General features: G+C 34.4%; 1 protein-coding gene across 10 annotated transcripts in view; it reads right to left on the bottom strand.

Moving 5' to 3' along the window:
* REPS1 (RALBP1 associated Eps domain containing 1) overlaps positions 1-12,642 on the bottom strand; it is a 63,317-nt gene that overhangs the window by 23,467 nt on the left and 27,208 nt on the right. For 9 of the 10 annotated variants that reach the window (XM_057370898.1, XM_057370897.1, XM_057370896.1 and 6 more), the window contains exons 4-8: positions 11,206-11,359; positions 5,020-5,147; positions 4,375-4,537; positions 4,006-4,069; positions 2,996-3,150 (exon numbers count right to left, since the gene is read on the bottom strand). In XM_057370898.1, coding sequence (XP_057226881.1) covers positions 2,996-3,150; positions 4,006-4,069; positions 4,375-4,537; positions 5,020-5,147; positions 11,206-11,359 — 664 coding nt within the window. The remainder of the gene's footprint in view (positions 1-2,995; positions 3,151-4,005; positions 4,070-4,374; positions 4,538-5,019; positions 5,148-11,205; positions 11,360-12,642) is intronic. The other variant, XM_057370902.1, reaches the window with a different exon arrangement.

Raw genomic sequence — 12,642 nt, 5'->3', positions numbered from 1 at the left:
AATTGCTCTGAAGTGTAGCAATAAAAAATTTCTATTTAGTTAAAAATYTCAAAATTCTCATTTTACTGATGGTACTCTAGATAACTGAACTAACTTTCAGCATTAAAATACAAAGTCAAAAGATAAGGATGAAAATTGTTATGGATAAACTACACAGCTACCAGTAATTCAAAGAATTCTGCAAACACCATCATGAAACAAGCATAAGGCATTCTATGGAAAACTTTATGGGTTAAAGAAATTTTGTAAGAAGGAATGGCAGATTCTTTTTCTCACAAAGAAATGGCACCGTGGCAGCAACCCAAACAAAAATTCACAGAAAAGCAAAACCAGCTTTTCAAATTTTGTAGAGATTGGTGGCTTTTAGTGAGATAAAATTGAGTAAGAAGGAATTACAATTCTGTAGAGAGRTACTGCTGTACTAGAAAAATKACCAACTGTATAAAAGCTTAATTAYACAATAAATCTSTGCCATGAGAAAGAAATACMTATGTCTAGTCATGAAACCAGATGTAAAGCAAGACCATATCTCAAACAGGTTTGGAACACCTGCAGCTGGTCACATAGYGGAGCTGATGAGGGAGAGGCTGCCACAGCAGCTCATGAGACTTGTTTTCTGCCTGAACACTGCCAAAGGGTGCAGGGAGCCCTCTGTTACTCCTCCTGCACGCCGCTAGTTCAAAAGTCAAAATGGAAAAAGACACTGCTCAAGTGCAGAAGATTAATGKGAAACTTTCTAACAAAAGAACAGGATTAGTAATGGCACTGTTAACACTTATGAAATAAAGTTTGCCATCTTGCACATTGGTTTAGAAGACAGCCAAGTAATTAATCTTCAACAGTTTGAGTGTACATTATTCACACTGAGGCTCATCAGTAGAAGATCATTAACCATTTCTTTCTTTGAGAAAGTTTTATCCCATGCAAAAAGTGCACTCAAAAAGACACTCTGGTGTCATACTTTATAGTTTTTATTTTTATGACAACAAACTTTTCCAAGCTTTTTGGAAAAAGCTTTATTGAAATACAACTTGTACGGGAACTAAAAASAAACTATTACCAAAATTTAACTCGTTCATCTTTCTAGGCTGATTCACAGTCCTTAAGATGAACCCATGTAATTCAGCATGTCCAACAGTCTGCACACAGACCTATCACTAACTTTTAAATTAGTAAACAAATACTGGAGATTTGGACTGTTGTAACTAAACACAAAACTATAGCAACATCAATAACTTCCTTTGAAGTCTTTTATTCAGCATAGAAGTGTTGGTGATAAATCATGTTATCTGATAGATAAGATTAGCTATTTCCAATGCTGCTCACCCAAATAAATGAATATATAAATAAAATAAAACTAACTGGACAAAATCCCTAAGTTTGCAAGAATTTTAATTTTCCATTGTAGCTCTTAATAAGTGCAGAATAAAGCATCAATCAGATTTTTGTATTTTTTAAGCTCAGCTTACATAGAAAGGTAACCTTTTAACATGCACTAGAACAGGGTAACTTCCTTTTAATACCAAAGACAAAACTTTTAAAAGCAGTTTTCTCTCAGATTTAAAGACCACTTTGTACCTCATGAAAATAAGTCAAAAGTATTATATTAACAAAGTTGCCTGTAAAATGAGAACAATTAAACATACACGTAACATTTTTGGTTCAATGTCCAAGGTTTCCAGACAACTTCAGCTGAAATCTACTACCAATAAAGGCAATAGAAGACCAAGTAAAAATAAAGTTGTTGGGTKTGGAATTTTTGGGGTTTTTTTAGTGGTTTTTTTTTTAGTAGAAAATGGTTTATACAAATAAATGTTATTGCATTTCCTTCCAAGATTTTTGCTTGATCATCACATTAACACAAAAACAGAATGGGAAGGTTTTAGACATTTGCTATGTATCAGCCCAATTAACTGCAGATATTTCTTATGAATGTCATCATCATAGCAAAATGCTTACTCATACTGAAAACACTTCAGTGGCAGCTCTTTGAAGAGCCAATCTACTTCCACAAAAAAATGGATAAAAAGCAGAGATAGTACGAAACACAGTATCTAGTTTAAGAACTCATCAATAATTTTGACATTAAAGTCTTTGACCACCTACAAACACAGTATGAAGAGATTCCCTTTGAATTATTTAGTGAAAAGAAATAAAATTCTAGCAAATCATAGTACCTGTGCACTGACAATATAACCTGAGTTTCCAAGCAAAGACTGCTTGTTAAAAAGTAATCTAAAGCAGCTTTAAAATATTCCATTTCCTTCATCTATTTTAAAATAGAAAAGATGGTCACAAACATCCTGTTTTTAAACACCAGTTTGACATGGAACAGTAGTTTGTTTTTCAGTGAGGGACAGAGTTTTTGACACATTCTAACAAGCAGAACTCATACATTCGGGTTTTTCTGGGAGTATCCAAAGGTAAGAGACAATGCACAGAACTAGGTGCCAACACAATGAAGGATAAATCTATTTTCAAGTCAGGAGTTGAATTTAAAAAAAATATCTATGGTACTGATCCTGCACTTTTAAACACTCACCCTTCCCTTAGCATTCAATCTGGGAATATTTTCTAAGTATCTTAAATACTTAGAAACTCATGCCATATTTTCACTAAATGAGGGTGAGCAGAAAGCATTTGCATTTGAAAGCAAGTCTAAAGTATAGCTGAACTGGGAAATCACAATACAATAGCTGGTCATGAATAAAATCCATACTGTGACAATTTTGTTTTCCTTAACCTTTAAAGGACACCGTCACTATTTTCAAATATAATAGTGTATGTGCACTGCTCCTAAATAACTACCCTCTACAGAAATATGTGCAAGCTCAAATTAGCTTTGAGTACTGATTAAGATTCGTAAAAATTGCACCATGTTTTACTTCATACTGACAAACGCTTTCTGCTCATACAAACAAATATCTGCTGCTACACTGCAACAATTAAAGCATGATTCTAAAATAGTGACATTAGTGTTGACCCCGTATCTTACCCGTTGAGTCTTCCAAATCAATCAGTTTGGGCATTAAACTTTCAGGTAACTTTTCCGGCAAATCATACCCATTCTTCCTAGCAACTACCAGATGAAATGCAGCACAGAACTCATCCAATGTCAGTGCACCATCTTTATCAAAATCTGACAGTTCCCTGGGAAGGAAAACTTGGTATAAATAAAATTTCTAAAGGTTATTTTATTTCCAAAAGATAGGCTTCTGTTTTGCTACTTGGATGAGCAAAGTCTCTTGTTCACTTCATCCTACTGAACATTTCGTATCAGTGTTACATGCTTTACTCTTAAGAGATCATGAGCATTCATTAACAATAGCTTAACTTAATTTAAAGCCCCCTTTGTAACTCCAGGTTTTTAACTAATTTAAGACAGTACGACACAGTATGATTGGCCTCAGATTCTCTGCAAAGTATATGACTGAAACTACAGTGCTGAGGCAACATGATTTATTTTAAATGGGAAAATATCTGAAATATAAATCATTATACAGAAAGATAGCACCTGCCAAGGTAAGCCATTTAATGATAGCATGCAATGATGCAGTACAAATTCCAGAATGCAATGAAATAGAAGATTTGCACAAACTCAAAGCTAAATTTGTCATCATGTAGCTCAAGTTGTATTAAATAATATATAACTCTGTACATTTCATTTGCATTTACTTAGACATAAATGAATAAAGATAGATAAGAACTAATTATTTAAATTTAAATGCATTTTTAACAATAACAACCTCCAATAAATTACTTCTAACCCTGAAAAATTCAAAATTTTCTCAAAGTGCTTTGTAAATAGTGCCAGCCTAGACCCATTAAAGCCCACTAAAGTAATATTGGCATAAATACGAGCAGGACTAAACATCATGGTGTAGTAGTGAAATTTTACTTAMTAAAACTTTCTAGTAAGTAATTATTAGATGCCTACCTATTAGATAGCTGTCATTTTCTAAACAGTTATCATTAGTAATTATTTTAAATAATCACCACACTTACCAAATATGAGAAAGTTCAAGAATAGGTAGTTTTGACTTAGTGAAAAATTCTTTAGCTGCAGATCCTGAAAAATGGCAACAATCATTTTTTGTATTAAAGGCAACTGAAATCATTAGAAGACTCACACTTACTGTAAAGGTGATGAGTTATTTAGCAATGGTTCTGGGAAAAATGAGACTAATTACTAGGGTTAAATGAAGGGAAAACACAAATTAGTTTCTAGCCTTTCTTGAATTATTCTGAACTATAATAGAACATTATCAGGAAAAAGCAGAACTTCCTTCAAAATATTATGCAAGCCTAAGAACAAAGCAGTCTTTGTAACAGAACTGATGCACCCACAATTATATTTTGTAAAGAATAACGTACCTGGTATAAATCCATTTAGATCAGGTTGAATGGTTTTAAACTGATTAACATAATACTGCCTTTGTTCATCAGTTATTTTCCAGGGGTCATCATAACTACTTGATTGCCTACGAATTTCATTTGCTGTTGTAGCTGATGCTACAGTTCGTACTGTTGTCTGGTCCTGAAATGAAATATTTTTCCTCAGTATTATCTACCTAAAATGCTTCTACGAATTCTCAACTTCTTGCCTTCAAAATATAAAGCATAGTTAAATCTCACAGTAGTTTAAAAACTGCAGGAAACCACTGGCAGATTGCATCTCCAGGATAATGACAGGGTATTTTTGCACACTGATACATATGGAATGACTGCAGGTATGTAAGCAGAAAAAAAAAAAAAGGATGGTACATATGCATAAAAAGCTAAATACAAATGTTTTAAAGTCATAATTGTTGACATTTTAAAAATTAGTAGCTTTTATTTAATCATTCCAAATTAAGGCAATTCAATGAAACAAGTATCTGTTGGGGCAAATAGCACTGAACAGACTACAGCACAGATACACAGTAAACATCTGCAATGAAAATTATGAAGGAAAAAGAAAACCAAGAATTGCAACATCAATCTGAATGAGGCAAATCAAATACCAATAAAGTGTCACACCTGGACAGAAGCAGGATGCATGGCTAAAAGAGCACTGGTTGGTGGGGTATCTGCAAAACTGACCCAGTTTTCTTGATGGGGTGGTGGTGAATGGCCAGACCATATGGGATCACTAGAAGTAGATGAGCCTGAAAGTAGAAGAAACATTTCCTTTTCAAAAGACAACCTTGAAAACTAAGAAAGAACTATGGATATGGAAATATCTCCTGTCAGGTAGATATACTCTAGAATGATGAGAAAAATGGAAACCAAATTGCACCAAGGTGACAAAGTTTACTTCCTGACATGTCACTCCTGTAGATGATTATATTAGGTCAGCTTCAATCTGCACTAAAAAGACAGAACTGAGGAATGAGCTTATTGCAAGACATATAAAATGTAAATTGGATTTTTCCAATATAATGGGTTTTGAATGAGTTAATAAACACTTCGTATTTTCATTTAATTGAAATAAGCAACACGTGTATGGACAAGTACTATTTGAAAGTGRCATATGATATTAGCATTCGACTTCATTGTCATTATTAAACTTCTTTCATTTTTATGTTTTAGTTTGCCATTCAAGGAACAAAGTCTTGGAAATTCCTTTTAAGAATTGGGCTTTTTGGGGCAGGTAATCCTTTTCCTCTACATAATTTCTACACTACCTTAACTAAGTTGCTTGAAACAAGCCAAGAATAATAAAAGGTATCCATATAGAATGCTGATAACTGGTATGTATTAACTATCTGGAACACAACAACTGAGATTCATCCTGTGCCTTGCTATAAACTACTTCTGAAGCATTGCCAATGTTCAATRTCTTAATATTAAAACAATGATGAAACAACTACAGAAAGATATGGCAATTCACTGCTCCATGTACAAAACACCAAAATGTTTTGTACCCCTTTCTACTCCTCGATTCCCAAAAGAAATGCTGAACTCCTTAAATCTAAACAGTTGTGAAACTAAYGAATCTACTCTTCTTGCACAATTAAATGCTTTCTCTTGATATAAGTCAAAGTCATATTTAGATAAGAATTTCTGCCTTGTATGTAGAAAGAGACTTCCTTTTAAGACAGGTCAGCTTTTGGTGAATTTTTATAAGCCCACCACACAACAAGAAATAGGACACTGATGTCATTAATTTAATCCTGCTAGTAAGATTTAATTTCAAGCAATAAACACCAAGAATTTCTTGTCATGATGMTGACTAAAAAAAACTGCTATGACAAGTCCATTTATATGGAGGTAATCAATGAAGCCGATAATCAACAATTTCAGGTTCTTGAAGGCTTTATGACACTACACTGCAGTACACAGAATGAAGTAAATCTGAGAATCTGTGAGACACACAGAAGACTAACATCTTAAGTGATAGTAAAATTGTTAGTATACAATACTGCTATTTAATATCTGGTAATATGAAATTAGTCCTTCATTCCATTATGGAAAAGTAATAAGAAAAATGCTTAGAAMTGGCTTATCTTTGTTCTTTTCCTACACATGACAGTCATAATTGGGCAGAACACATTTAATCTTGCATTGCATTGAGTAAAAAGTAATACTTGCAGGAGGAGAATTTAATCAAATTATTTTTTGTGGGGGATTTTTTTCCTTTTCAGTTAGCTTTATTATGATAAAAAGGCACTATTAAGTAGTCCTTTTGTCCCAAATTCATCCACCGCTTTTGGAAGCTCCTGATGTCGCCTGGAGCTTCTAGTGACTTTATCCAAAAGTGCTGAGAATCAAAATTATATATCTCACAACGCTTTATTTGCTTTAAGGTTCTTCTTCAGYAGTTCACCTAACTCTCAAACACTAGAAAGAAACTTAAGGGAAAAGCTCATTCTCTTTCCACCTTGTCTCTTTCAGGGATAACAGTCAGTCACAGGCAGACAAGACCTTCCCATCTGTCCTATCGATATGCCACTCTCAGATCTTATTTTTGATACACTGGATTTCCCCTTCTCTGCCTCTCCAACACTGACATTATCACTACTAATCATATATATGTTTACTCCTCCTTTACTGCTCACAAGCGGTCTTGGTATAGTTCAATTCACACGCCACAGTGTCTGTTCCAAAGCAGTATTTTGACAGGAATGGAGATGCCAGTAGGACTGAACTGTGAAATTTTTGAGTACTTTACAACTATTACAGGAACTGTTTCCTTTCTCCCCTGTTCAAACAATATCAGCAAGAACATTCTTTACTGTTCCCATTATTTACTCTCCAATGCAATGTTTTAGGACACAGGATGGGATGGCTGGAGAACACTGGAAAATGATTACTAGTAACYATGCACACCTGGATCTACACACATACTCATGAACTGCCACTAGCCAGTCACAAACTGGAAACAGAGAGACGGAAGAGAAATTGGAATAAAACTGTGTCACAGAGAAGACTCAAAACCATCAGTCTATTTTTATTTTATGATTTGTAACTTGATGAAGGAACAACTTTCGATGTGYATCTTCATCAGTGAAAACACCACTGACACCACTTTGAATGGAGAATAGGCCTAAGACCAATTATCAGATTGGAACAAGCTTGTGAAGTTTAATGCTCTAGGTTTAGTACAAAGAYCTAGCAAATTCATGTAGCTGCTCTATATCTTTCTCTAGTTTGAATATCTTACCAACACATTGCTAACTTGTAGAAAACTATCTCTCTTCTCATGGAATTAAAGCTACCCCCTTTAAGATATAAATAGATATGTAAGAAACGTTCTATCTAGTTAACATGGACTTTTCAGTATTTAGACAAATACTGGTTTACTATAACTGAATTTTCAACTAACTCTGCAAACTAACAAGTGCTCTCCTTATCATCAATCTATGGTGAAACAAAACCAAAAGCTGAATACAATTTTGACAATAAAACAACATGCTGTAGAGCTCTTGTGCCCAGGTAAGAGTAATCCATAGCTTTTAACAAGGCCAATTATCATCAGTTATTGAAGGATTAACTAGGAGACAATGGACTATACAGTCCCCTGCAAGCCCAGTATCCCAGGGCCCAAAATATGCAAGGGAACTGTTAGCACAGCAGACATACTCCACTTCGGCCCCTGAAGCGTTCATGAACTGCTACAAAATCCCTCACAAAGAGAAAAGTGTGGCTTAGGGCTGAAACTTCCCATACATATTCAGGTATCAACACAGAACTCTGATGTCATGACAAAGAAAGCTAACAAATGTCCTAGGACAGAAGACCACAGATTTTTTYACTTGTTTTAAATAATTAGTTGGATACTACCAACATAAATGTTTTGCTTTGCTTCCAATCCCAACAGACTAAAAGGTAATAAAAAATCATTTCTAGCTCCTATTCTGACATGCCACTCAACTATCATTTGAAGCAGAGAGGGGTTCTTTCTTCCAAGTTTGTTAACTTCAGCAACATTCTAGCAGCTGGAGCTGTAGTGCAAAATGAAATGAAAATGTAAAAGTATGGACTATTTTAGTTTTTGCTCTCTTGTAACTATATGTTCACAGCGCATATACAGTTCTGCTTCCTACAAGTGTTCAGTCATCCAATAGATTATTCTGTGAAGATTTTTCCAGACCGGAGATGCAAACCAAACCAGAGCAGGGACATAAAGCTGTTTAAAAATAATGATGTTATCTTAAACTGTTAAATCAAAGGCACTGGAAAGACTTCAGAGATTCAGGTTTTAGGAGAATTGACTGTTACATTTCAGGATGAGACCTGAGATAACTATAAATATTCTACACAGGTGATCAGTGTCTGTCACTGGACTTTGAATTCCTGATATTAAAGTAAAATAGAGATACCCATTGGTGTTCTCTTTACAAAAATTCTTGAAGAAAGATGGTAACAAGCCTTGGTTTTTGATTTCATATTTGTAGGAATACTGAGCTAGTCGTGACAGTGCTCAAGAAACCAGTAACATATGAAGCATCATTAACGCTGTCCTAATTACTGGGCAACACAGTGACAAAAATTGTAAAATCCAAACTCTTTTACTCTGTTGAGATGAGAACAGATTTTCTTCCTTAAGAAATTGATAACTAGAGCTGCATTGTTTTAGATTTCCAATGCAAGGTAAGTTGCAAGATTTTTTAAACCAACAACTGAGTTATTATCTAATAATTATTCTATTATTATCTAATAATTATTCAGCCCAATTCAACGGAGAAAGCACTATTTGAATTCATTCATGGTGGGAGTATGAAGATGCAATGAAACCTTTACTATGCATAAGTCAGAATCTTCCTGTTTAAATACATCTTTCTCCAATAAAAAAATTAGATCTGATTTTTGCCCTTCTGGTTTAAGGCAAYATGCTGTTTATTATGTGACCCAGAAACAATTGACCAGAAACATTTTYACTCTTGAGATTCCACAATTACAGTTGTAAACCACATTATGTGAAATAATGTTCAAGCATAAAGTGAAATACAAGCAGAGAGACCTGGGTTCTCATTTTTCTTGGATCACAAGTGAAATGGCACAGACCTACTGAAACTGTAACGCACCTGGTTTCTCAAAAATATGTTGCACTGCCACCAGGATGAGCTTGTAGTGCTGACTTTAAGAAAACTAACCACCAGTCTATCTGGTTCTATCCAAATGTCATGAGAACATAAGTTTTCTACAAACACTGTCCTTAAAATGTAGGATCGGGGGCAGGGGGAACTGCCTACAACAGCTGAAATTCAAAGCAATAATTAATCAGCTGCAGTGCAAAAGGATCATCCACAGTAAATTACGATGACAATTTTTCTTAAACTAACATATGAAATAACACTTTATTTTTAGCATTGCCACAACAGACAAACCTTCTATAATAGCCTCTTTGAATTAATTTAAATAAACTTCAAATATGAATGTGTTCCAGTATGGAACATAAAATCAGGGAATACTGAACTAGTTCAGAAATATGCTCAGACTTCTTCAGAAAAATTTACTGATTAAATATCATAGGGAAAGGATTACCAAACTGAAATATTAACATGGTATTACAATTCTATTTTTAAGATAACAGTATTAAACTCTTCATCACTAGGAAGAGTTTGCATACTCTCCTGGAGTCCTTGGTTGTTTAAGTTAGAAAAACTTCAGAACTTAGAAATCAGCCACCGGACATGTATTTCAGCTTTAAAGAAACACAGGTCAACTATGGGAGAAAAAAACACTGAGAAACTGAGTGCTGGCAGGGCTTGGACTGAACTCTTAGAAGGGATTATRAATGCAATGAACAGACTAATAATCTTATTTTTTTAAATTGTAAATTGCCTGGCACTTATTAGCAAACCAGCATTCAGGACACTGCCATAAACCTCTGCATACAACCCACTCCACTTCTTAAATTTTGTTTTCTTATCTAACCAGTTCTAATAGAATCCCTGTTCTTCCATGGATGMCTAGAACAACAGAATGACAATAATTAAAAGGCAACATTAATTTGGGAATATCATAACTGAAATAGACTAAGCAATCAAGTTCAGTCTCAAAATACAGCCTACAAAATGCAACATATTACTTTGCAGTGTCACCAAAATCAAAACCTGAATTACAATTGCTCCCAAATTTATTAAGACTACCAAGGTATCAGAAAAGAAAACACAATTTTTTTAAATATGACATATTAAGAGGGAAAGTTTTTAAATCTGAACATAGTGATAGAATAACAGGGAACGTCTTCATGTTAAATGAAGAATATTAAAGGATTAAAAGCTTCATTGAAGCAAGTGGTTCTACCTTGACAGATTGGAAATGCAAAAGCTTCAGTTATGTTGACATAAACTTTAAAGAAATCAAATTAAATGTTCTGGCAATTCAGCTAATCAACCAGAAATATACTTCAAACAAACAATACATTATCTGCTGCTTTCCCTTGAGGTCCTCATATTTCCAGGTATACTGACAACCCCTGCACAGTTTCAACAGGATTATCAGTTTTGTTTTTAAAAACTTTCCACTGGAAAACTTACATACTATCTTTCTCTCCTTCCAAACCCTTAGCATTTCCCATGAGACACTAAGAAATGGATGTGCCATATGCAAGACCATAGATTCCACAGTGCTGCTGTCAACACAGACACTTGAATCTGCAAGAAAATTTCCAGGACTGGAAAACACAAAGATAAACTGCCCTAAGCTCATATATGACACTTATTTAAGAATTCCACAACTTCAGATTACAGCTAAAGCATAACAAGACATTTATACCTGGTTGCACTTCACTAAATGGAGCCCAAAAAGGCCCAGGTCCAGCAAGAGGTCGCTCATTATTCCCTCCGCTGGGATGGCGGTTGTGCTTCCTCCAAGTATGTGGAGAGGTTGGTGGGGATTGCTGTGGTGAAACAACTGGAGATGTGGACTCCTAATAAAACAAAGGAATCTTTTAAGTTTTTTACTACACAACTAAATACATAAAAACCTATCTAAAACCACTATTTCTAGCAACAATCATCACTGCAGTTAAACTCTCATTTTAGAGAGTGAAAATTTTGGTACTTATTAAAATGAGGGAAGAGGAGAAGTCAGGTACAGTATGACTGGGACTGGACACATTTACACCAAACAATGTAATCTAATACATTTTTAATTTCACATTTTTAAAAAGACAAGAGCAATRCTGAGTTAAATGACTTAGCTACAAAGGAAACTAGATTAGAAGACTCGCTTTCACTTGTGATAAAAGTTACATTTGAAACCAGGTCTCAAAAAAAAAATACTTACTGTACAATTTATTATCACACCAAATGTTCATCCAATGATTCACAATCATTTACTCTCACTTAAACTAGAATTAAGGACTGGGGAAAAAATTCACTAGATAGGACACTCGCTTTTTCAATATGCAAAAACATAGATGCAATTTATTTAAAAGAATTATGCCATTTAGGATATACTTCTCCGCTGTACAAGGTAATGTTGCCCTGATGGAAAGGATTACACTCCTCTTTAATCCTATATGTATATTATATTCTTCCCGAACAGGTGGGGAAAAAAAGAACCACATGTTCAATTTCTACACGGAATCAGTTATCATGAGACATCCAGATTATCAGTTTATTTCATTTCAAATAAAATACAACTGAAAAATAATTTATATTGTACAAAACACCTATGTAGAAGAAAGTAATTTCTTCCCTATATCTTTATCTTTTGACATTCTTGTTTGCCAGTTCTCCCAATTTGAACTCAACTGTATTAGTGAAAACATGTACAAGAAAGCAAATACTGAGCTCCAAATATCCTGAAAAATAATAACAAAGCCAAAAATCCCAGAATCTGTTTCAGCAGTACACAAAGTTTGGTTGTTAACTCTATGGTAACAGCTGTTAACATACTATCAAGTACCAACAGACTGACTGCAGGGTTCCCCAACATTACCCAAACTGATTTATTTTGCCTAATAKTCAAAGACCATTAAGCTTTTTAAACAATATTGCACCCAGGAAAGTCTAAAAGTCTTTTAAAAATAAGAAAGTGTCATAAACAAGTTTCTCCAAAGAAGGTGTATTCCAAATGTACATGCATCCTAACAAGAAGAGCCACAATGACTGGTTAATTTCCAATGTGTTGATGCAAACTTTTGCCTCTTTTRGCCCTCTGATTTTCCTGCTTCCTGTGAAACAATGCCACCTTGATTGATTCTGC

Source organism: Malurus melanocephalus, unplaced genomic scaffold (assembly GCF_030028575.1).
Source record: "Malurus melanocephalus ecotype Western Australia unplaced genomic scaffold, MMel_1.1 scaffold_136, whole genome shotgun sequence".
Classification (NCBI taxonomy): domain Eukaryota; kingdom Metazoa; phylum Chordata; class Aves; order Passeriformes; family Maluridae; genus Malurus; species Malurus melanocephalus.
The sequence above is the reverse complement of the archived record's forward strand: the minus strand, read 5'-3'. Positions and strand labels throughout refer to the sequence as shown.